Raw genomic sequence first — 22820 nt, forward strand, 5'->3', positions numbered from 1 at the left:
TCGAGCGACACCGTACGAACAAACAATCGAAAGGGATCATCATCTAATGGTCGCTTACGTTCGATTGCGTATTACGTTTGCCATTCTTTCCTCGGCTGCCACGCAGATCGTCAGCCACATCCCGAAGGGCCATCACAAGATCTGGATGACTGCGAAATTGTCGAAGCGGATCGATAAATGGAAGGTATTGGAGACTCGATTGACCGCGTCAAGTGATGGGGAGTGTGACACGCTCAAGCTCAGAGACCTCACGAAATCCTAGGAAGTTCAAGATAGTTTGCGTCGTAAAAGAACAAAATTATTTTTGCACTCATCAGAGAAGCAGAAGCAATGATTTCAGAAGTGTGTGCCGCATCACGAAAGGAACACTTCACCACGGTTCCTAACTATGAAGTCCAACTTCTTGAGAATAAAAGAGCGAGTCACCGTACCATGCGGACACCGACTGCTCTTCCAAACAGTTACATCTTGGTAGATTCATGCGAGTACCTGCTGAGTTGACTTAACCGCACGGTCTTCTTAATACCCGGATCGATTTTGTGACCACATTCAAAGCTCCACTCCCACAAGTAACAACGATACCAGCCTATATTGAGTACATGGCTCAGCATATATACCAACGGATGCAAGACCTACCCAATCTCTACTGAACTTTGAAGTACGGTACTCGCGTTGAAACTCAACACCATTTTTGAGGCCCAAAGGTAGATTGACCAGGAATAATCCTGCTACAGATGCCTATCGCAATTCCCATGCTACCAATATACAGCTGGTAAGTTTTCGTGACCGAAGCCACTTCAGAGGAGTCCTCGGGCAGACTCGGATCTGATGACCCTTACTAATGCTTGGAGCATTCACCTACCCCATCACGGTCAGCAAACCAAAGATATTACGGCGTTTCTCGCTGCCACCACGTGGAGGTTGTTCTCGGCCACTTGGTTTTGCTCTAGCTGACGGAGTGGCTGCCCGTCTTCTACGCCGCCTCCTCAGAGCACCTGCTCCTTCAAACAGGAAGGATCTCGATGAAGTTAATAGTCTCTCCACAAAGTTATTCGCCGCCACTTGTTCAGTTCCTGCAGATCTTCTGCTTTCACTTCTAGTCATCTTGGCAATTCGAGACCTTTCCCAGAGAATTGAAGAAAGGAATTACCGTTGAAGTTCCAAAGACGGACAGCTATCTTGAGTGTGACAATTGAAAAACTATTTGTGTGCTCCCTGACGTCGCAAAGATAATAGGCAAAATAGTTCTGGGACGCTGGCATGATGATGAATGATACTCATTCAAATGAGGAATGGTTGGTGCACTAGCCTGGAACCAATGGGTGATGTGATCGAAAGGCGAAAGTGGCAGTGAATAGACTACAATATCCATTATCCCAAGGTGATCGACTTGTCGGTCGTTCCAAGGGCACATATCGCAGAACAGTAGAAAAGGAGTCTTAAGTACCCGTAAAGCGATGGCGCGTACTTCTGGTCGACGTGCTACATGCCACCACGGGATGAACACCCATGTATAGTTTCCACTAAATCTGCCCTTTCAGATGGCCGCCAAGGCGAGTTTCAACCTTTATTCTAGTGTGTCTGATATAAACTTGTTGCAATAGGTGCTGGAAACTTTGTATATTCCACATTGTATTGGCCATTTAATCAATTGGGTCCTTGGTTGATCACAAAAGACTTTTAAGCCGGCTTGCTATTGAAAATGAAGTCCAAATGATGTTTCCACAGCTTCCGTTGCAGCAGAAGGAAAATTTGTTTGGACTCGAAAGGGCTCTTAATCTGAAATATTCTTGAAGAACATCGAAGGACCTTTTTATCGCTGAAGAATGCTTTTATTGTTGATAGTTCAATCGATGTTCACGATAATTGTGGCGACTTTCAGGATATCCACGCCCTGCGAGGATATTGGGATCATTAGCATTCGATGTATGCTAATGGCTCTCCAGTTCTGAATTACTCTATTCGCAAGGTGAATTCTCTATTGAGATAATCGAGATAATCGAATTCATTGTTATTCATGAAAGTAGTAATGTTCCTTGTTTTGTACGATCGGTCGATGACCTGTTGGAATGGGGTGGTGCGAAACAAAGGGTTTGGCGGGTTTACGTCCGTCCCATGCGACTTTTGATCACCTGACCCCTGGAGAGACACGTATTTGGGAGCCGCTTGGAATTTGGATCAGTTAAAGTCAATATTCCAAGGAGTCTGGAAAAAATTCAACCACCAGTGTTTATACGAAAAGGTAGTGAAATTAAATAACTAATGGATCGTGAAAAGTTGTAAGCAATGAAGCGTTAAGTTTTCCGCAGAAAACTAGTTTGTTAAAAATCGGATTATGTGTACCGCAAGAAGCTAAACAGAGGAAAACTTTAGGTACCGGTTAAGGAAATAGACATGGAGCCTGAAATTCTCAAGAAGGACAACATCGTTGTCGTCCATTGATTCCGGCTCCGCAACTAATAGAAGCTGATCATTAGGTTCGACAGTCAAAACAGAACAATAGCAATTGGACGCAAAGCATAAGGGAATTCCAACTTTCTCAATCCCACCAAAAGTGAACTTCACCGAAAGTTGGCATATGCGAAAGCCAGCCGATAAAGCTTTTTGTTCTTCTTCTTCTTTTGTTCTTCTTGCATTAATTTTAAGCTGGATTGCGATTGTGTATTTCCTGCTTTTGCATGCCATTATTGGGAGTTTCATAGTAAAGACTATCAAGAGTCTAGCGACAACAGCACTATTGACTCCTCAAGCATCTGCGATCAACTTTCTAAAAGTGCGGGCGATATTGCTTTCGGTTCCTACTCATCGATCCTCTCATGGTCTGACTCCACCTCACTCAAAGATCTTTCAGATCGATCCGCGTAATCGAAATGGATTTTTTCAGTTGTCCAATTTCAAAATTCACTTTGGTTTACACTTCTTCCGATATTCCCCTTTCAGCATTTCGAGCTCCAATGCACCGGAGTAAGGACCCGTAGAAAATCTTGGAAATGACGGAAGAGTGACAAAAGTATCTAAAATTCATTCCCGAGGCTGGTTACAACGAAGGTTTCACACCTGCGTGCTTGTCAACAGGACACATCAAATGAGTTGCACTATAATAATAAGTTTAAATGAAATGCGTTCACCGATTGTGAAGGGTCACCAATGCAGACGCTATGCTCGAGAAGTCAAACAAAAGAATCTTTGTTTTCAACCTCGTCCGCCCAAAAACGCGGCTGGGCCGCAGATTGAATGGCACCATACTCAAAAAGAATTTGCATGGTTATTTGGATTCTTGACGTGGCAATACGGCATATATTGAATAAAATGCAAAGTTACAATTCCAAACGAACCTGTATTCAAATTCTTTTCAAGGTTTTGTATAAAACGAAACGTTATAAAAAATGGTTTACTATCTATCTGTCTTTTTCAGCGTGGCAAGGTGGGAAGGTTCCAAACCTACTGCTGGCTCCTGCTATTCAGTTATGTGAGACTCTTACTCACTAATACCACCTTCTTCTCTCCAGTCTCCCCGCAGTACTGTTCAATGCGTCCCGGGGCTTTCTTCTTCTTCTTTCCTTCGCAATTATTCCTGCCTAAACTGCGCTTTTTCGACTCCGTTTTCTTCAACATGAACTTTACAATATTTTCAGGTGATAAACGTCTATCTGCGACAGCCTGCACTCTTGTCTGTTGCACAGTAAACCTGGGGCAATGAAGTACAACATGTTAAACATTTTCAGCCATATTAATCCATCTTGGGCAATACAAATACCCAAATCGATATAATTATAAACGATAACCTCCATGTTTACTCAAGAATTGTGCCAGGTCGTGACTTAATTCTAATCCACTTCTAAGTTCCTACAGTTTAGTTTATTTTTCACCACCACAGTTGCCGATACTGGATCTAGCACAGAACTGACTACCCTTAATAGCTTTGTCTTGACTAATTTTAATTTTACGGATGTCTCTTTCCTTCTCTTGCTGATTAGAACTACTTCTGTTTTATTTTCAGCAAGTAGTAGGCTAGAATTTTTTAGCCATGAATTGGTCTTTCATATCGCTTCGTTTGCGTAAATCTTGATCCTGTCTTGGCGTTCTGCCACTCTTGCAATCCCTATATTCGTACCGGAACAACCTATTGTTTATCACTTGTTCGAATAATTTCCTGCCCCGTCTGTCCGTCAGCTGAGTTCAACCAACGACCAAGAACTAACATTTTTTCATTGTCTTTCGTTACCTGGAATATCAAATGGAAGAGCTTATTTAGCGCCTTCTGCCTTCCAATATTGGTCGAAAGGGCTTGAAATGCTTGGCAAAAGTTGACAGGATCTGCTCTAAGAAACTGTACAACCAAAAAGTTTGAAAAATTACAATGGTACACCTGTATAGAAAGCATCCCATCACATATGTCTGCCTAAATTAAGCTAGTGTTCGTGTATTACTTCTCTGTCCTGAAAGTAAGATATTTTCTGTTAGCTGTAAATCGTAATATACGGCAGTGAAAACGGAAAGCCCCAGTATGTATTATCAACAAAATTATAGTAAATATATATATCATAGTAAATCTTTTTGGAAAGATATAATAACACGATAAAGTGAATTGTCTGATCTACAAAATGCCCACATAATCAGCGATAATATTCTTGAAGACAGTAAATTGCTGGACAATCAATGTCTAACCTTCCTCAAGTAAATTGCATTTATTTAACCGTACCGATTAATAACAGATGACAATAACAATTACTGAGTTTACTTATGTTCTAACGGTGGCTGAGATACAAAGCCGGTATTCGTTCCATTATCAAAGTTAAGCATTGGTGAGAGTGGTTAGAACCTCGATGGGTGACCACTTAGTACCCTGACTTGTCTAATATTTTCACCTAATTATAAAAAACATTTAATAAATAAAGATACTCAGGTTAGGCTTAGCGCTTGTGGGGTAATGTTTTGCTATACAAGTTAAGTAGTAATCCAGCGTTCTTGATGAAATTGGAATAACATTTTGAATTTATTCTGGCCAACCACTAGAGCCCTACTTCTAATACCCATATTGGGCGCCATTCACTATATGTTGTTTGGTATTCTGATGCATTTAAATTGCAATTCAAAGTTGTGGCGAAGGAAGGTTACATACAACATACACCACTTACTTTTCGTTTGAAGATTTGGGATCCTTGGCAAAATTCGCATTAACGTGAAGTTGAAGGAAAGACTATTTCCAAAGGTTCTTCTCAATTTCAAATTTCAGGACACCCAAATGCAACTTTCATGAAACATTTAGTGTTAGTTCATTAATTCCGAGGGTACTTTTCGAAGAAATTTACAGAAATTTATTTTCTTTCTTTGTCGAGCTCTTTATGGCCAAGTTTCCAGAACTTTTCATACTCATTTCTTAATTTTAAAATATTAAGAGCTCAGAAAGTGGATTGTCGGGGCATAAATTGTTCTCCGACATTCCTTCTCCAAGTGCACTCCTTTTACCGCTATTCCTATGCACAACCCAACATATGCACTTATGCTTTTAAAACTACAATTTAATAGCACTTTAGTTGTTCCACATAACTACTCCCTTAATAACGCTTAACTTTATCGGGAGCACTTAACGGTCGCTCCTCATTCTCATTGTTCGAAGCATTTCACGAGCGATATAATCGACAGGAAAGTTTGTTTTATTTTATTTCATTTTATTCCCTTTTTCCTGCTAGTGCTTCTCCTGATTTTTTATTCAATGCCATAGTCAGCTTTTTTATTATCCAGGAGAAGTTCGCAAAAGTATTCAATTGGAGGGCGGGAAGCAGGCGAGCGAGACTGGATGAGGTCTGGGTTCTGTCGAAATATCTCCGATTCAAATTTAGTGTCGTTCCATCCTCCTCCTCCGGTACGGATAAAGGTTCACAATGGTTTCGCCTCCACCTTCAATTTCCGCTCTCTGTTATTGTTGTTCGTGGCGTCTGCCATGTTTCTAACCGAGAACGAGTAAAATCCTAGGCATGATTCTATGTAGCGCAGGGAGAAACCGTACCCAACTTGACACGACATCCTCAAAAGGATATCTCTCGTAGCTTTTAGCTGGAAATTGTTATTGCTCCGACTACTAGTGAACTGTAACATAGTTGCAAGGGAGATATTTTAATCCATAAATTTTTCTCAATCTTGTTTGACATGTTGGAGGCGTAGTTTTACATTTTTGCTCCATTAAAAACATTTAAACCCCCCACAGAGCAGAGCATAGCGAAAAGATAATAAATTCCAATTTGTTTTATTCAGCCAAGGATGAAGCTTTAAGTTATATGCTTCTAGTTTACATTGTAACGGATCGTTTCGCATCCAGAGATATTGCGAAGGTTACGATTGTATCCGGATAATGTATGCGTTGTGTGTCCGCTCGAAATTGTAGAGATACAGAGAAAATGTTTTCTGGGCCGTTGAATACAACTCGGATACTTTCCACTGTTTGTGATACTCTGACCTTGTCTAGGAGGATCAAGAATTTAACGTTAATGAAGGGAATAATAAGTGACCTAAATACGAATATGTGAATAGATGGACCAAAATTAATGGTCCAGGGAGCACCATTCGATCAAGAGACCAAAAGACCAAAGTGAAAATATCCCAAATAGCTGAGATTTTATTGAGAACATTAAGCTAATTGAAAGCATATTGACTTTATGGTCAAGCCTTTCCACGATCAATGACGACGTAGTGAAAGCTAAAATTTAGAAACTTATTGGCAATGTGTATTTGAAGACCAAAACAGTGATTTCCTAGTACGTGGCTAACTAAATCCCATAGAAAAGTCTGAATCTCTTGTAAAGTTACACTCATTTAGTCGAACGTCTTGTCAATTCAAAAGCTATAACGAAAGAATCAACTCCAGGACCAATAATAAGAAAATTGAACCTCCCTCTGTGAACTGCCGGCACAACACCCATACCCCATTTCTTAACAACAGCAATATCCTCCACTTTTGCACACGGAGAATCCAAACGTTCAAATGCGGCACTATATTATTGTATTCCGGGAAACCTGTGGGGAAGTAGACGAGATTTCGGCGTCGGACTAGGGACTATTGTAACCGCATATCTGAGAGTCGAGTTTCGATAGAATACTGACTGCAAGAATCCAGCGCAGCAGATTGAGGAAAATTTCAATAGTACAGTTCTACGCACCAACTAAGACTTTCAATAGAGAGAAGACGGAAGTTTTCTCTAAACCGCTAAATACAGTCCAGAGGAGACTGTTTGTTAATCCGGATGTCATACCATCCGTGACGATAAAGGTGACATTAAGGCAGCTTCCTTAACCACGTCATTATCAGCACATTGTTCAAGTACAGCCCCTACCAGAAGATCAAATGGGTTTCAATTGAACATCTAATCATATCAACCACATTGCGACCAGGAGCAGATTTAATAAGTGCCCTTTTGGAGTGTGGAGGGGATAATTTTATTACTAATTGGATGACAGTTATCTTGAATAGTGCACTGGAGAGTATTGACGAGTGCTGGGTCTCCATTAAACATGATCTTTCCTCAGGTTTTTGAGCACGGCCCAAAAGGTGGCGCAAAGCCTGCCTGATTACGAAATTGCAGAAGCGAATCGAAAGATATTGGTCCAATATCATGAGAAATCTTGGAGAGTACAGCGTATTCTGCTGCTTGACAAAGGAAACTTTAGTCAAGCAACCATAACTTGCCCCACATAGTAACGATTTTGGAACTGTATATATAATTGCAGATACATCTTTCGATGGTCCAATCAAAGGAGTCAACGCTTGGCTTCCCCCAATCACAAGCAACAAGAAGTAGAAAAGGCAGTTCACCCCACGGTTCTCAATCCTTTCAACCGATGAGAAGAGTGTCACGCAGCACCACAGATCACGCGGTTGACTTTGAACCTGCCGCCATTCCAATTGCTATATTACCAAAGTAGCTCTTCGTACCGACGACCTCGACGCCTTCGCTCAACTTTGTTTGCCGGAGGACATTTTCGTCAAACCTTATCAAAGGAACAGTTCACGTGGGAATTTCCGTGCAGCACACCCACTTCATCGAGCAACATAAACATTTCCTTCATTAGCTTCCAGTTTTTCTATCAAACTGGGGGAGTAGTTGCATCCTGGCTTACCAGCACTACATCACTAGAATGTTTAATACCTGACTGGATGATGTTTTTGGATTCAGAACCCCTCAACAGCCACTTTGTCTTTCGCTTAGACAAAGATCGCACGGTTGTGGGTGGAGCAGTTAGCGGAGAAATCTAAACCACCATTTTTCCTCTTCTTTTTTTCCCCACTATTGCATTGACATACCGAAAAAAGCATTTGGGATGTGTCCCCTGACTGTTCTTTCCCCCTCTCTCCCCTTCATTAGTTGTGGCTTAACGTACCTGAAGCTCAACCGTTCTCCAACAACTCTTTCCTTGCTTTTCTTCTTTTATGCACTTTGATGAGCACCGATGTTGCTCCTCAGTTCGGTCTCACCAGAAATCACTTCAACCCTAACCTTCATTTTGTCTGTCCGTTGCTTTTCCAGATTTTCACAAAATCCTAGACCCGCGGACGACACTCACATCGCTCGGCTCAACACCCATGCTTTGCGCAAACAATTGTTTAGTTTCAAAAACAAAGTTCACAGGTCTGACTATCATACCTGTTGTATCTCATCCTCACCCCCTTACCATGCGGTCAAACTTCCGACTCCTTTTATACCATTCTTTCTAGCCTATTTTCTTCTCACATCCTTTGCTCCCTTAATGCCTGCGCTTCCGTTCTGGGTCCCCATTGAGATCCATAAGAAGCTCCGCCTTATACACCCAAAGGGAAATCCATGCCGCATCACATGTAATTTACTTTGTAATCACTTTTCACTAGCCAAAAATTACCTGCCTATTTTCCAGCTCCCCTCCCGTTCAAAAATCCTTGGGAGATACTTCAACGTCTGGTTTACTGCAGACTCTGGGCTTGAAGCTAAAGGGCAACACGACTTTGTGAAAAGCGGGTCCACTGTCACCAACTTAATCGACGCTACCAAATTCGAATTTTCTCCGTTAATCATACCATACTTCTAAACATGGCTCGCCTCCTAACTTTCCAACCATTCCTGCAGTGAAGTTTTTATTATTCCGTCCCTTTTCTCTTTCTCTGGTATACAACACGAACTCATTCTGGATTTACTACTATTTTTATTCTTAATAGACAGCCTTCGCTCTTACTACTTTTCTTTTTCGTTGAGCTCTTTCCACTGTAACTTGACGTAAAAACGTTGATTCGCTGGAGCTCTATAAATAATTTGATTCCAAACATTAGCAAATGCCATTCCATGCGCTACTCTTTCAAATCTTATCACATCCTCCGTTCCTGCTTTCTTGCCGGACATCGTTTATTATACCAAAGCTCCAGTCAAGAACTCGGTATCGCTGCGACTATAAATTCCGTTTCGACCATTTGGTCAACAATCAAGGCTTCCAGAATGTCTAGCTTCATATTGTATACCCTTCAACTTTGTCCAACCACCTTAACACTCTTCAATTCCCTTAGTCGAAGCACCCTTAAGTATTGCTCTGTAATCTGGTCCGCTTCCTCACTCCCCTCTCTTTCTCTCGAAAAACTCTCCTTTAAAAAAACACTTTGCCCGCTCGGCCTATTCTACCTATCCCGATTCTTTTAATTTTCCTTACCTAAAACCTCACCAAATTTTCCTAAATATGTTCATTTTCTCACGATTTTTATTGGCTTGATTCCGAGATTATTTCGGCGGCTTTGTCCGATTGATCCGACGCAACGGTTGTCAAGGCGGAGGTTTTCTTTCTTCTTTTTAATGCTGTAAAATTTCTCTGTATAATATTGTATCGTTTTTAAATATGGTGGGTTAATGAGCTTACCTACAAGCTTTTGGATTCCCGAAAATGAGAGCCGTCGGATGATCGACTAAACACCTCGCTATCATCAGAAAACTAACCTGGACCCCGAAGTAATATGTTAATATTTCGTTCTAGCTCTCCCGCTTTCAAGTCAAGAAATTCTTTTCATCGACAGGAGCTCAATTGGTATTGGGCGATATCAAACATGCAGAGGGTCGGTCGCTTTGCTTTTGCTGATCATTGCCAATCTTCCTACCTTCCAGCGACAAGCAGAAATACCCACTTTCAGACAATCGTTGAATACCTACCGAGCCCGCAGTATGTGCAATGCTACCAAAAGCCGTGCTTAGATCTCTGCAAAGGACACAGCTCTCCTCTTGGTTCAAACCTTTGTGACCTACCTCCCCGCATCTAAGGCATGCTATGCTCTTGCCAGATCCCCCCTCCCCCCTTTAAGAATGCATATTTTTTCGACAACTTCCACCACAAAAAAATTTTTGGCATGGTCTTTGTTAACGCTTCTCTGTAGAAAGGTTGCAGACTATTTTCAATTCACATTTTTGCGGATTTCTGAATAAACCTATACTTTTCAGCTCCTCCAAGGACCGTCAAACCATTTACCCAATTTCATCAATTTCCTTTCGACTTCCTTCCTGAACAGGAGCCCTGCATCCGCCACGTTCAGATTCGGCATTTGACCGGCGCAACGTAATGTGGATGGGGTACAGTTGGTCTATCAGTTGATTGAATGAAAAATGATTGAGCCAACCGACCAGACTTATTTGCTTAGGTTGTGAGCGAGAATTTTTTGGGCACTTTTAACGCTGTTGAACATTTTTGATAAATGCTAACCCTTGAACTTATGATATTGCGGCTTGCCGCTACGAGAGTTGTGCATTCAGTTTAACTGACAGCCGAGTGCTTTGCGAGCTCTTCCGGCGCTACTGACAGGCCAAACTGAACGTGGATGTCGGGCTGAACCGTGCACAACTCTGAATCTGCCGCGGTGTGTCAGCATTTGACATCCCATTGGCTCGATGCTACAGCGAGCAACGCATTTTAGTGCACTAGCGTAAAGCAAACAACCTCCAGACAACGTCCTCCTTGCCTATTATCATCTCCGTTCGGGAATTTCTAAACCCTAAGAAATTTATGCCTGCGCATCGTGTCTAAGGAGCGAACGACAATAGTCAGGAACGACAATACCAGGTCAGAACCCCTATCCCAGTTCTCTGAGTGTCTGCCTAGGCTTAACTGATTACAAATGGATTATTGCTTGATCGGGACGACTCAGTTTATTAATATTGCTACAATTCACACTATTCCACCCACACCCCGAAAGGACTCACTCCTCCATCGACTTAGGAAGTAAAATGTCGACAACTTGGTAGACTCACAGTGTGTCCCGACATACACCTGTCACTAAGGCGCCGATATTATGCCGTCCAGGAGGTCAGAACTACTTTTTAGGTACTATGTATTGGAACTTGTTACTTTGAAAACTGCCTCCTTATCAGCTGAATCTACCGCTTCACTCCCCAAAAACAACCAAGACGAGAAGTTGAGATTATTCTGGACATCGAACTATTCCAGAACCTTCACTTTAACTGGCCTGCATCTAGAAGCCAGAGGAGCATTTTCTAGACTACCCACTCACGTAACTCATTCCAAGGCTATATACACTTGATCCTGTTAACCGTAGATGCCTCCGCGAATACCTATTCCTTAGTCTTGGTTGGAACTTATACTGAGGGAATTTGCCGGAGACGGTTTGCTTCGAAGCGATTTACCGAATAACGTAACTTTCCCCGAAAGAAATTTCTGCTCAGAGCTATTTGCTCACCGAAATAAGGGAGAGGAAAGAGAATAACTTTAAGAAACCCGACAAGTGGAGTTTGCTTTCTCTATGAAATCCATCAAACTAAATTAACAAACACTTAAATCTGGAATTTACTAACCTTTTTCTTTGATGCTGCAAAAATATAATCAATAAATCATTCATTTCTCATTTCCAGATGCTCTGGTATCAAAACTCATTTCTTCTTGATCCAACCGATCGGCGATCAATGCACAGTAAAGGGGATCGGTACAGTTTAATCATAAGGAATTTCCAACATTCAGATTTTGGCAACTACAGCTGTGTAGCGGACAATGCCCTTGGAAGGACTAAAAAATATATAGAAGTATCAGGACGACCGGGACCAGCAGAATTTATTTCGCCAGCAATGAGTGGAGCTTTGGATCATTATAATTTAACATGGACAATTGAATCGATACCACCGTTAGAAGAAATTAAGTTACTTTACAGGAGGCTGCTGGTGAGTGTAAAAGTTTTCTTCACAATACCTTAAACTGTATTCAGAGTTGAATAGATTTAGGGTGGATGGACTGACAAGGGGAAGATTGATACTTCTTGTCTAAGCCCTTCCTTATTTATATCAAGATGTGGTTTCCCTTATACTTTTTCTCTGGGAACCAACCAGCTCAAATGAACAAACAAGGAACACGGTTGTCTGAGAGCTAAGAAGATTCCAGAAAGAGAAACGAAGACGCATTGCAAGTAAAACAGATTTCATTGGGTTTTGGCAATTTTTGTAGGATTTCATGAATTTTCGGAATATGCAAACTTTTGTATCAACGGTTGAAGATTGAGAAAGCTGGAATATCACAAAAAGATTATAGTTACGCTTGGCACTCATGCTTCTAAGGTAGAGCTCCATAAGCTGACCCATCTTGATTTTTGAAGCTTTTGACGAAGTCAGACGAAAGTTCCAACGTAGGGTTTTACTACGTAATACACTACAACTGCTTCCTTGTTATTTGCCCTGCTAATGAATAACAACCAGCCCTTAGGTCTTTATAAATTAAATTGTCAGTTTAAATCCCAACAATGAGCTCACTGAATCGTCTCGCCTCCCGAAAATTTTCAACTTGAATAGGATCCGAATCTACCAATATCAAGCTTCTCCTAATTGATAAATTCGTTGGAATCTCAATACGCGAGCCATTAAAATTTCCCTTTTGATTAGTCCGTTCCGTTTATGGCCGTAATACTTATGGAAAACTGATGTGAATAGTTATTTCCCTCAATCAATCGACAACCCGATAGTGCCTACAACTGAATTAAAGCTGTTGAAAATGGATAAGCCTAGTCGAAAAAGAAATTAGTCCGGCAGCACGAATTTCAAACCTGATACGCCATGTCTGCTATAACATAAACGAAAAAGAGGAAGCACAGCAGATTCTTTCAAAGATCGTGTCTTCTATATCACCATCGGCGCAAGAACCGAATCAACGGCGCAACAATCGATTTAGCCTGCCTTAGTAAGGACCCCAAAATTCTTTGGAGAATTCTTCTCCTGATCGAGAATTCGCCATTTTGCATGCTAAGAGTTGAGGGTTAGGTAGAGCTGAGCTTTGGACTGGACAGATTGCACAACGACAAACCCGGCAACGACAACGGAATAACGATTTGCGCATTTTCTCATGAGCAGCTAGCCGAAACCCTGTCCCAATATAGGGCTAATATAACAGCGCTAGAGGAGATGCGTTTACAGGGACCGGTTTCCTGGAGAAGAGTCGCTAGACCATATATTATAGTGGCCATCCAGTAAACCATGTGCTCGCAGTAGGTTTCTAAGTTATCCAAAAAATGAAACCTACTGTTATCGGCTTTGAAAAGATAAGTGAAGGGCTATGCACTGTACGGTTGCGGGGCATTAACGTTCACGCCCCTAGAGAGGAGACTGCAGAGTCGGAGAAGGAAACTTTCTACGCGGCAGTAGAACGAACCCTCTTAGCCTGTCCCGGATATGATATCAAAATCATACTTGTGGATTTTAACAGCCAAGTATGGACGGAGCCCGTATCCAGGCGATACGTTGGCTTACACCAAAATACAAATGATAACGGACTGCGGATCATTCAATTAGCAGTGTCACACGAAACGGTTGTTGGAAGTACCTGGTTTGCGCGGAAAGCGGTCCACAAACATACATAGGCTTCTCCAGACGGGACCAATTTCAACCAAATTGACCACGTGTTGATCGAACGCCGCCATCTCTCAGATTTGATGAATGTCAGAACGTATAGAGGGGCCAATATAGACTTGGATTACTATCTCGTTAACATGGTGCCCCAAGCTCGAATAACAACACCACCCAGAATCCTCTCCGACAATCAGGTGAGAGTTAACACTGAAGCCATCCACAACACAGCCCTCCGCAACACCTATCAGAGGGAAATGGATGCCGCAATAACAGTCAATAGAGATCCTGGAGACGAAGCATCTACCAATGATCTTCACAATCGTTCAGAACGTTATCATTGATACGGCCACAAACATACTTGGCCCCAGCCGTAAAACGAGTCGAAACGATGGGTTGAGTACTTTGATGAGCTGATAAGCGACCAGAACATTGGCGAGTTGGAGGTCCCGCCAACTGAAGACGACGGACAAATACTACCACTACCAAGTATAGGAGAAACAGTCCGTGCAATTTATCGGCTAAAAAATCATAAGTCGCCAGGAGCGGATGGAATTAAAGCCGAATTGGTTAAATATGGAGGCGATCAGTTACACCAAGTGGTTCATCAACTTGTGTTCAAGATATGGGACAGTAAATCAATGCCTGACGATTGGCAACGAGGCATTATCTGTCTCATACACTCACTCATTGGTGACACTGGATTTGTATCCTGATTTGACGTCGGATACCAGTCGACTCAGCTGTGAATGAGTACCTGAGTCAAATCAGGGTAATAATCGCTGGGGCGAGTGCAATGCTGACCATATTGTCTCCTACAGTATACTGTAGTGTACCGTTACGGTCTTAAAAGAAGTGCTCTAACACACTTCAAGACCCTGATCCAATATGGGTTGTTGCCCCAACAATTATTATATTATTATTACGGTGACACCACTCGTATCAATCAAAAGAGCCTTCAATCCACTATGTTAATTGATCAGCTTCGAAGATTTGACGTCCAGCTAGGTCTTCCCACTTGTCTTTGTTGCGTGGCCTACGATACGACAAGCGTTTGAAAATGGAATATTAGCTCAACCCTCATGAATATTATCAGCCAGGCTACTGAAAACATTAGGGATATATTTCCCGACTGTCAAACGACAGCTGGATCGTTTGAATGGTCGAGGTTGAACTTGAAGGATCAGTGATTCCCAGGCAGATGTCTATACTACTCTTGGTATACACATCCAAAATACAACTCCCAAATCAACTGCTGACATGACAAGCTATTCGTTACCGGTTGGTTAGCTGAAATCCGATTGAGCTTGTCGAAGGCTTGTGATCCAAATCGCACATTGAGATCCCAATGTCACCTTTAGAAAACGTCTCTTTCCATTAATCATAGAAAGCCTCCTTGTCCTTTGTATCGGAAATCTTTATTGGTACTCGACACAGCACTATCGAAATACTCCTAATTCTGGATCTGGATCTCGGGGAAACCTGTCCAGACCCGACTGTCCAGTTATGAGGGTGCGCTTTGCTGTCACCGTAAGCATTAGCTCCGATCAAGCTTACTTTCGCCAATTTTTCCGTGATACAATATAGCAAGAGGGAAAGAAATACTCTCATTTAACCCCAAAATGTAATGCCAGAACTCTCGTTTAAAACGAAAAAAGCAAGCATTCTGAAGACTTTAGATACTGCTGTTGAGGTTCATATGTATATTTCAAAAGCCACTCAGTGTCCTTGTACTATGGTCGAAGATTACAAACGCCAAATCTAACCTCATCTTTTGCCATTAAATACATGGTTCCAAAGGATTTGATATGCTGCTGGAGAAACTGGGCAAGAAAGAATATTTCTATTCTCTACCCAAATATGTTACTGGCGTCATCATTGCTGGATAGCACTGTTCTAAATTAAGGTTCCGGGGTCAGCAGCCTTACATGCTGCAGCAAAAACTACTGACTTGTTACGCGGATACAAACTCCAGTAAAGAATCAGATTAAGGACTGACTTCAAGCCTAGGTACTGACTTCAAGCCTAGTGTCCAGCAGCATTCAAGTTGGTATGTACAGGGAAGCTGATGATGAAACACGAGGTTACGAATACTAAGTCGCTGAGAATGCTAAAGAGCAAGTCCTATATTTACTTATTATATACATGGGAGGACCGGCAATTCAAGTGCACCATCAAACAATATTGTCCAGGAATTTTCACCAAAGCTGTTATGTTTCCTCGGAGTTCATCCTGTGACCTAGACTAACCTTTTACGGTTTTGCTACAAATGAATCCAGCATGAGCGGTCTCCTCTTAACTTACGTCTCTCCGCACTCGAGAATGAAAAATACTAGCACTCGAATACTTCTCAAGGTCCTTTTCAATATCCTTAATATTACCCTGTTAAATGCCAAACAAATAGTCTGAAACGAAATTGAATGAAGCAAAGAAAAATGTATTCACATTGATCCAGATTAATATCTAGGACATTGCCTTAATGAATAGAAATTAGTCCATTGCCATGTTCCGTCCAATATTTGGTTTCTAGGAACGACTCCTGCTAATTCGTCATCCAACGCACAAACAATAACTCAAAGTAATTTCCATTTCCAGAACGTCCCTTCGTCTGCCTCCATATTACCTCATATTTTCTATTTTCATTTCAGAAACAAACAAGAAACTACTACGGACCCAAATTTGTTTTCCTTACAATTTCCCCCAATTCCGACTGGTAAATCGATTTGTTTTCACAACTGGCGTAACAACGGAATCCTTCAATTCTACTTGATTTTTCCTATCCAAGCTTTCATATAAAATGGAAAATGCAAATATGACGATTTAACAGATCAATGAACAAATCTGTGCTCCAGGTTGTGCTGACGGAGATGGGTGGCGGCAGGACCTTTTCCCGGTAAAATAGAAACCAGACCCACAGGCCCTTCTATGATGCGGATAGTGGTGATGGTGGCGGCATTTGTTCCTTTTTTTCTGCTCTTTTCCCGGTAAACAAGCTAAGCTAAGCTCCGGTAAATCATGTACGAATTTTCAAACATTTGCCATTGTTAGTACCGTCATGTGGAAGTCGAGTCCTTGTTGTGTTTTTGCCTCTTCGACGCGCTTTTGTATCACCGTTGTTGTCGTCAGCGTTTTTGTTCAAACATCATTAAACATTTTTCCCTCTGATTTTTCATCTTTCAAGGTAGGAAATGGTTTGATGATTTCCCAACTAAAAAAAATGGAATGGAATGAAACGAAAATCGAGGTGAGCTGAATTTTGTGACATTGGGTAGATGCCAGAATTGCTATGAGCTGAATCGAGGACTACTCTGGCCTAGATTCTACAAAATTCGAAATGGGAACTTCCCTCGGTTTTCGTATATTGTCCTTTGCTAGGCTTGTTTGAAAGTGTTATTATGCTCCGTTGTTTTCACACGTGATGAAGTGTTATGATCCCTCTCTAGGGCAATAAAGAAACTTTGAAATGTTTGTATTGTTGTATTAAATCCAACCCTAATCAAATTTTCAACCGTTTCATGAATTCTTGACGGTCAATATTCATTTGGGGCACCGAACCCTTCCGCTGAAGTCCAGAAAATCAATTCTTTAAAGATCTCCTTTGGTGTCCTCTTTAAAATCGTACGTAAAACAAAATTTTATTAAAAACAGTTCACTGTTTATCTATCGAAATCGAAATAATGTGAGACTTTTACTTACAAAACCACCTCTCCTCATCCGCTGTGTCTCTCGAAACTATCTATATACATCTAAGTATAATCTCGCCAATAAAATTCGGAGTCATGACACCCAAAACGATGTTAAAACCGACAGTATCCCCCACGCTCGGCAGAAACCGCGTCAAATTCAAATAGACATCCCCATGGCACCGCAACATTCAATCATTCAGAATCAGGCTTTCTGTCCCCCCTCCCCTGCCGCCGCCTCTTCTTACACTCATGGTCTTTCAGTCGTACAGACTTTGTATTCACCTCTCCCAAGACATCAAAGAACCCCATCCCTTAACTAAGGTTCATCTGACATTGCATGGAAAGGGCTAGCTACTCTCAGCGCCCTCAGAGCTATCAAGCCGACAGTTTCGTGTCGTATGCCTTAACGTTAAGAATTTCTGTCTACACTGGTGCTACATATGTATAGAATGATGTGCAAAATCTCGCGAGTAGTAACCTCCTCCGTGGTTTGTGCCCTTCTATGTTATGTATATTAATAATAATAATGTTTTTTGGATGCGTAAGTGAAGTGTTCCCTGAAGTTTAACCGATAATCTAATACAACACCAAGTTTTTTGAATGCAGGTTGGATTCCATCACACACTATCCCGCACGGAACCGTAAGAGCTCCTTTAACTAGTATTGAGTAAACCCTTAACCTTGTATTCGCCATCTCCTACCCATGCGATGGCAACCACTCCTTAATCAAGCAAACATGCCTACATCCCTAAACAACATCCACAAGATATGTATCGATTACCATAAGCACGATGTCGTCGAAAGAGCGGTTACCCCATTTTATTTTATCCAAGACCTGATCACCAAATCACCATCCAGTGTATCAAGCCACCGTTGTTTTGGTAGGGCTTTTGGTCGCTTAGCATCAACTTCGATGTTCAAACTACTCTTGGCGAGTGCATTCTCGTTATCGCGAATTACATGACCTTACCATCGAAGACGCCTCTTTTGCCACTATCGATGCTACCCTATCGCGGATATCCTCAATTTCGGCAATGCGAATTATAGGGTATGCCGTATCTAATGGTATATTCCCCTATAGGCCAGCGCTCCGTGCTGACCGCTGTAATTTTGTATGCATTTACACGCGTCTGGCACAAGAATCTTTCTTGGCTTGACACAGGTGCTGAGCCTTCGCCATCTGAGGTCCGCGGCTGACAAGAAGTGCGAGAAGATTCCACTCTTGACAGTCGCCATCGGGACACAGACTACACTCGCCGCGGGACTGCTAAGAACAGAGTCCCGCCTGACCAGTCCGTCAGCTCCCTCATTCCCCTTTATTTTCTTATGACCGGGAACACAGAAGAGGGTGACCTTAAGCGTGGTGCCCAGACTATTCAGCGCCTTTCCGCACTGCCCCACCAGCTTGGAAAACATCGCCACTGAGTACAAGGCCTTAATGGCCGCTTGTCTGTCGGTCAGAATGGCTATGTTTCGCTATGTTACGGATCATGCCCCAGTCATCTCCAAACTTCCAGTATCGCTAGTAGTTCCGCTTGGAAATACACTGGCGAAACCTGGGAGACTATACGACTCAAATACACTGTATGCATTCGAGAAAATCTACGCCGCTACGCCGGTGAAAAATAATGTGTCATAGCCATACAAAACGCCGGTCTTCCATTCTGCCCTTATTGAAAAGTCCACAGCAAAGTTTCGCGTGAAGTTCAGCTTGCGTGTGAAATAGTCCGTGTTTGATGCCCAGCTTTTCCGAGTCACTTCATCTAGGATGTTAGTAGGACTTCGCTGTCTGGCATCCGGATGTTCGTAGTCTGACGACACTGCATACTGCAACTTGTTTGATGTGGAGGTCTAGGGGAAGAAGGTGCAACAGGACATTGGGAGCTTCTACCGGGCAGGACTGCAGAGCCCCGGTTGCACCTGTACACCCGGTTCTTTGAATCCTATTAAGCTTCGTTCTATTGTACGTTTTGCTCAACGCCATACAATAGAGCCGTACGTTAGGATGGGACGTACCACAGCTGTGCACATTCAGAGAACCATCCTCGGCCAAAGACCCCATTTCTTCGCAAAAGTTCTCTTGCAGACATAAAAGGCTATTGAGGCCTTCTTAATTCGCAATTCTATACCCAATCTCTAATTTAGCTTCGATCCAAGATTACACCCAGATATAATACTTTACATTGGAGGAAAGAACAAGCCTTTATTCATTCAGTAGATGAAATTCGGGTATCCTTGGCCTAGTGGTGAATAGCATCAGTTCCGTTTTTATTGGATTTATGCCGAGTTCGCGCCTTGTGGCTCACAGTCACATCCTTCCCAACGCTCCTTCCACAATATCGCTCATAATGGTCGGAAACATCCGTGACACTAATATCCTTGAATCGTCAGCATGCGCCGCCACCTTCACCCGCTCCTATCCATATATTCTTAAAATTTCGTCCGCCACTGTTAACCAGAATACCGGAGAGATGATGCCATCCTGCTGCGTGTCTCACTTCTCTGGTTAAGTGACTCCCTCCCAGATCTGACTGGATTATCCTGGTTCTTAATATGGATACTATTCAATGTGTAGGATATTCCAATTCAATAATAGTCAAGGTTTTCTCGATGGCGCTGATAATAACATTGCTAAGCGCCTCCAATATATCCAGGAAGGTAGCTAGAGTATACCGGTTATACTGCAGTGACCACTCAACCGTACCAATTACCTCGTGAAGAGCGGTTTCTGTGAATTTTCCTTTGAGGTTGGGGTATTGGGGCTTAGAAAAAGGCATTCTTTCCATAGTCGCCTTTAAGTGGAAGTCCAGAACGTGCTCTAGGATCTTCAACACGAAAGTGGTGATGCCGGTTGGTCGAAAATCCTTCCTGGAGTTTGGTTGGTATGAAAACCACTCACACGCATCTCCAAGACTGTGGTACGTATCTCAAGGAGATACAGATCCGATTAATCTCGACAAGCCACGCTACAATCCTTTCCTGCTGTTTCTGAAGCATGATTGACATTATGCTCGCACAGCTAGTGTAACTGCATACCCTCCTAGCAAGGCTCTGACACACAGTCCTCCCTGCTGGCGGGGAAGTGCGTCTGAAAAAGCAGCAGGGTTCACCAGAAGATTCCGTCCAGGAGCCCTCCGGCTTTTTAAGAAACGATGGCCTCCTATGTTCTTTGGACAGAATCTTACTGAGCCTTGCAATTTCGCTGGTGCTTTCAATGTTCTGATAATAGTCCAACCAGGACCACCTCTTGGCAGCCTTGATGGTCGACTTTTACTTCTTCGGACAGTCCTTGTATTGTATTATTGACGGGATTGTGCTCAATATAATTCGTAGTCATGTTATGTTCTTCGAATTATTTAAAGTGAATGTTTTACATCTGCGAATCCCTTCGGTTACCGTGATCGAATTGCCTCTGTCCTGGTAGGATACTATGAGGCGATCTTTGCCTTTTATTTTTGAAAAGAGGGAGTAGGCTGCTCCCCCTTTAGTCCGGTCCGACGTCAAGTGGATGCAGACTTAGGATCCCTCAATTTCGGGCCAATATTTGTGCCTGTAGCAGCTGTTGAAGATCTCCTTGGTCAGCCTCTTGAACCTGAACAGATCTTCATTCCGCCACGGTGGCAGTGTCCTCTTGCTGTCTTTAGCAGGGAACGACACTTTAAACGTGGTATCGAATGCCTTTTCCAGAACCCCGACCTTTGACTCCAGTTCGTCTGACGTGCCAATCTTACCAATTTGCGCCCCGGAGATTTCGTTCTTGATAACTACACCAAACCTCCTCTAATTGATTTTACTAGGGTCTTTGAATGTTTGAAGACCTCTGCGGTGAGATCTACCCTGAAAAGTATCCAACTATGATCTAAGAAGGATCTCTGGTCAGACACTCTCGAGTTTCCCACGCTAAGAATCCGATTGCCGGTTAGTAGGCTGTTACCAAGGACCTCCTCCCAACTGTCACAGTTCTCCCAACTGGGAAAATTGAAGATTGGTGTACTGAACCTATTACATACCAATAGATTTGTATTAATAATAGAATCAAAAAATTAATTACTACTTTCGTTGATTTCAGAGCTGCCTCAAAGCGTATACCTCACATTGGCGTCGCAGCCTAGCAACAGTTTAATTTTCTTTGCTGCTATGGTGGTAGTCAAATGCTGCAGTTCTTCTGGCGAAACTGATCAGCCGTGAGCTATATAAGCCGCGGAAATATACAAGTTCTCTGCCCCCGCCTGCTCTAGTTTGACCACGACTGGGCCGCTGGAACTCAGATGCGGACACAGAAAAGCGTGCACGCTCTTCCTCGTCAAGAGGCATACTCTAGGTCTTTCCCGATCAGTATCTCTTCTGCTATCGGATAAATTATAGTATTTGCGTTGGAGCACTTTGATGGCTCAGTCGCCGCCGAATGAATTTCAAGGAGCAAGGATTGGACGAACTTGTCCTTATCCATGCGGATCTTCGGCAACCAGATGCCAGTGACCGGTATCTTGGAAATCTCGTCATAGGGGATGGCTTTGAGCTTTATGCCCTCACAGGCGTCGCTGATCTTCGCAACACACGAGAAAGTCCCTGGAAAATTGGTCCGCACAAGCTATAACGTGGAACCTACGAACCACCTGAGAGAAATCGAAGCAGTAAATGGTTCCCGTATGTTTATTTTCGGCGTCTTGGGGATGCTCGATGATCCCCTCCGACAGCCTGGCCTCAACGCTGGTCCACACCTCCGCTCTAGCCTGTCGCTATCTAAATTACCATCCCCCAACGCACCACGTAATTATAATAATTCATAAGTCGTGGCTCGTCGGCTGGCTGTTACCTCCAGAGGTTGCCTAGCCATTGCAAACTCTGCTCTGCTCGTATTTCTGTCGGATTTGGTCTTGAGATGGATTGCATTTGAGAGCGATGGGCTTCGCCTTCTGCCCTTCTGGCAGGCGTTTGCTGTTTTATTCATCAATAATCGCCTGGTATTTAACGAAGTCCTTTTCATCCCGCTCGTCGACAGTACCGGCCTCCTTATTCTTCGCAAAAATTAGAATAGGTTAAAGTTGTCCTAATTTATTGTTTCCTGAGGCACCATTGTAACTACATACGTATATGAGGAATGTTATCATTATATTAAAATAGATATATTGATGTAATAAATGCGCATACACTATAAGGGTACAAATAAAACGCGGTCTCAACTCGAATATCTCAAATCTAACCGTCCTCCTTTCAACAAACTGAATCAATCTTTGCATCCCTGCTTCCCCAAAGTCATTCAAAATGTTAACAACGAAATGCAGTACCGACATGTAGC

The 22820-nt window shown here is 42.6% G+C and overlaps 1 protein-coding gene across 1 annotated transcript in view; it reads left to right on the plus strand.

Annotated features, from left to right (window-relative positions):
* The window catches only part of LOC119649830 (limbic system-associated membrane protein), a 216732-nt gene that overhangs the window by 187085 nt on the left and 6827 nt on the right, over window positions 1-22820 (plus strand). Inside the window, exon 7 of the mRNA XM_038052172.1 lies at window positions 11865-12167. Coding sequence (XP_037908100.1) covers window positions 11865-12167 — 303 coding nt within the window. The remainder of the gene's footprint in view (window positions 1-11864; window positions 12168-22820) is intronic.

This window comes from Hermetia illucens, chromosome 2 (genome assembly GCF_905115235.1).
Source record: "Hermetia illucens chromosome 2, iHerIll2.2.curated.20191125, whole genome shotgun sequence".
In the NCBI taxonomy this organism is placed as follows: Eukaryota; Metazoa; Arthropoda; class Insecta; order Diptera; family Stratiomyidae; genus Hermetia; species Hermetia illucens.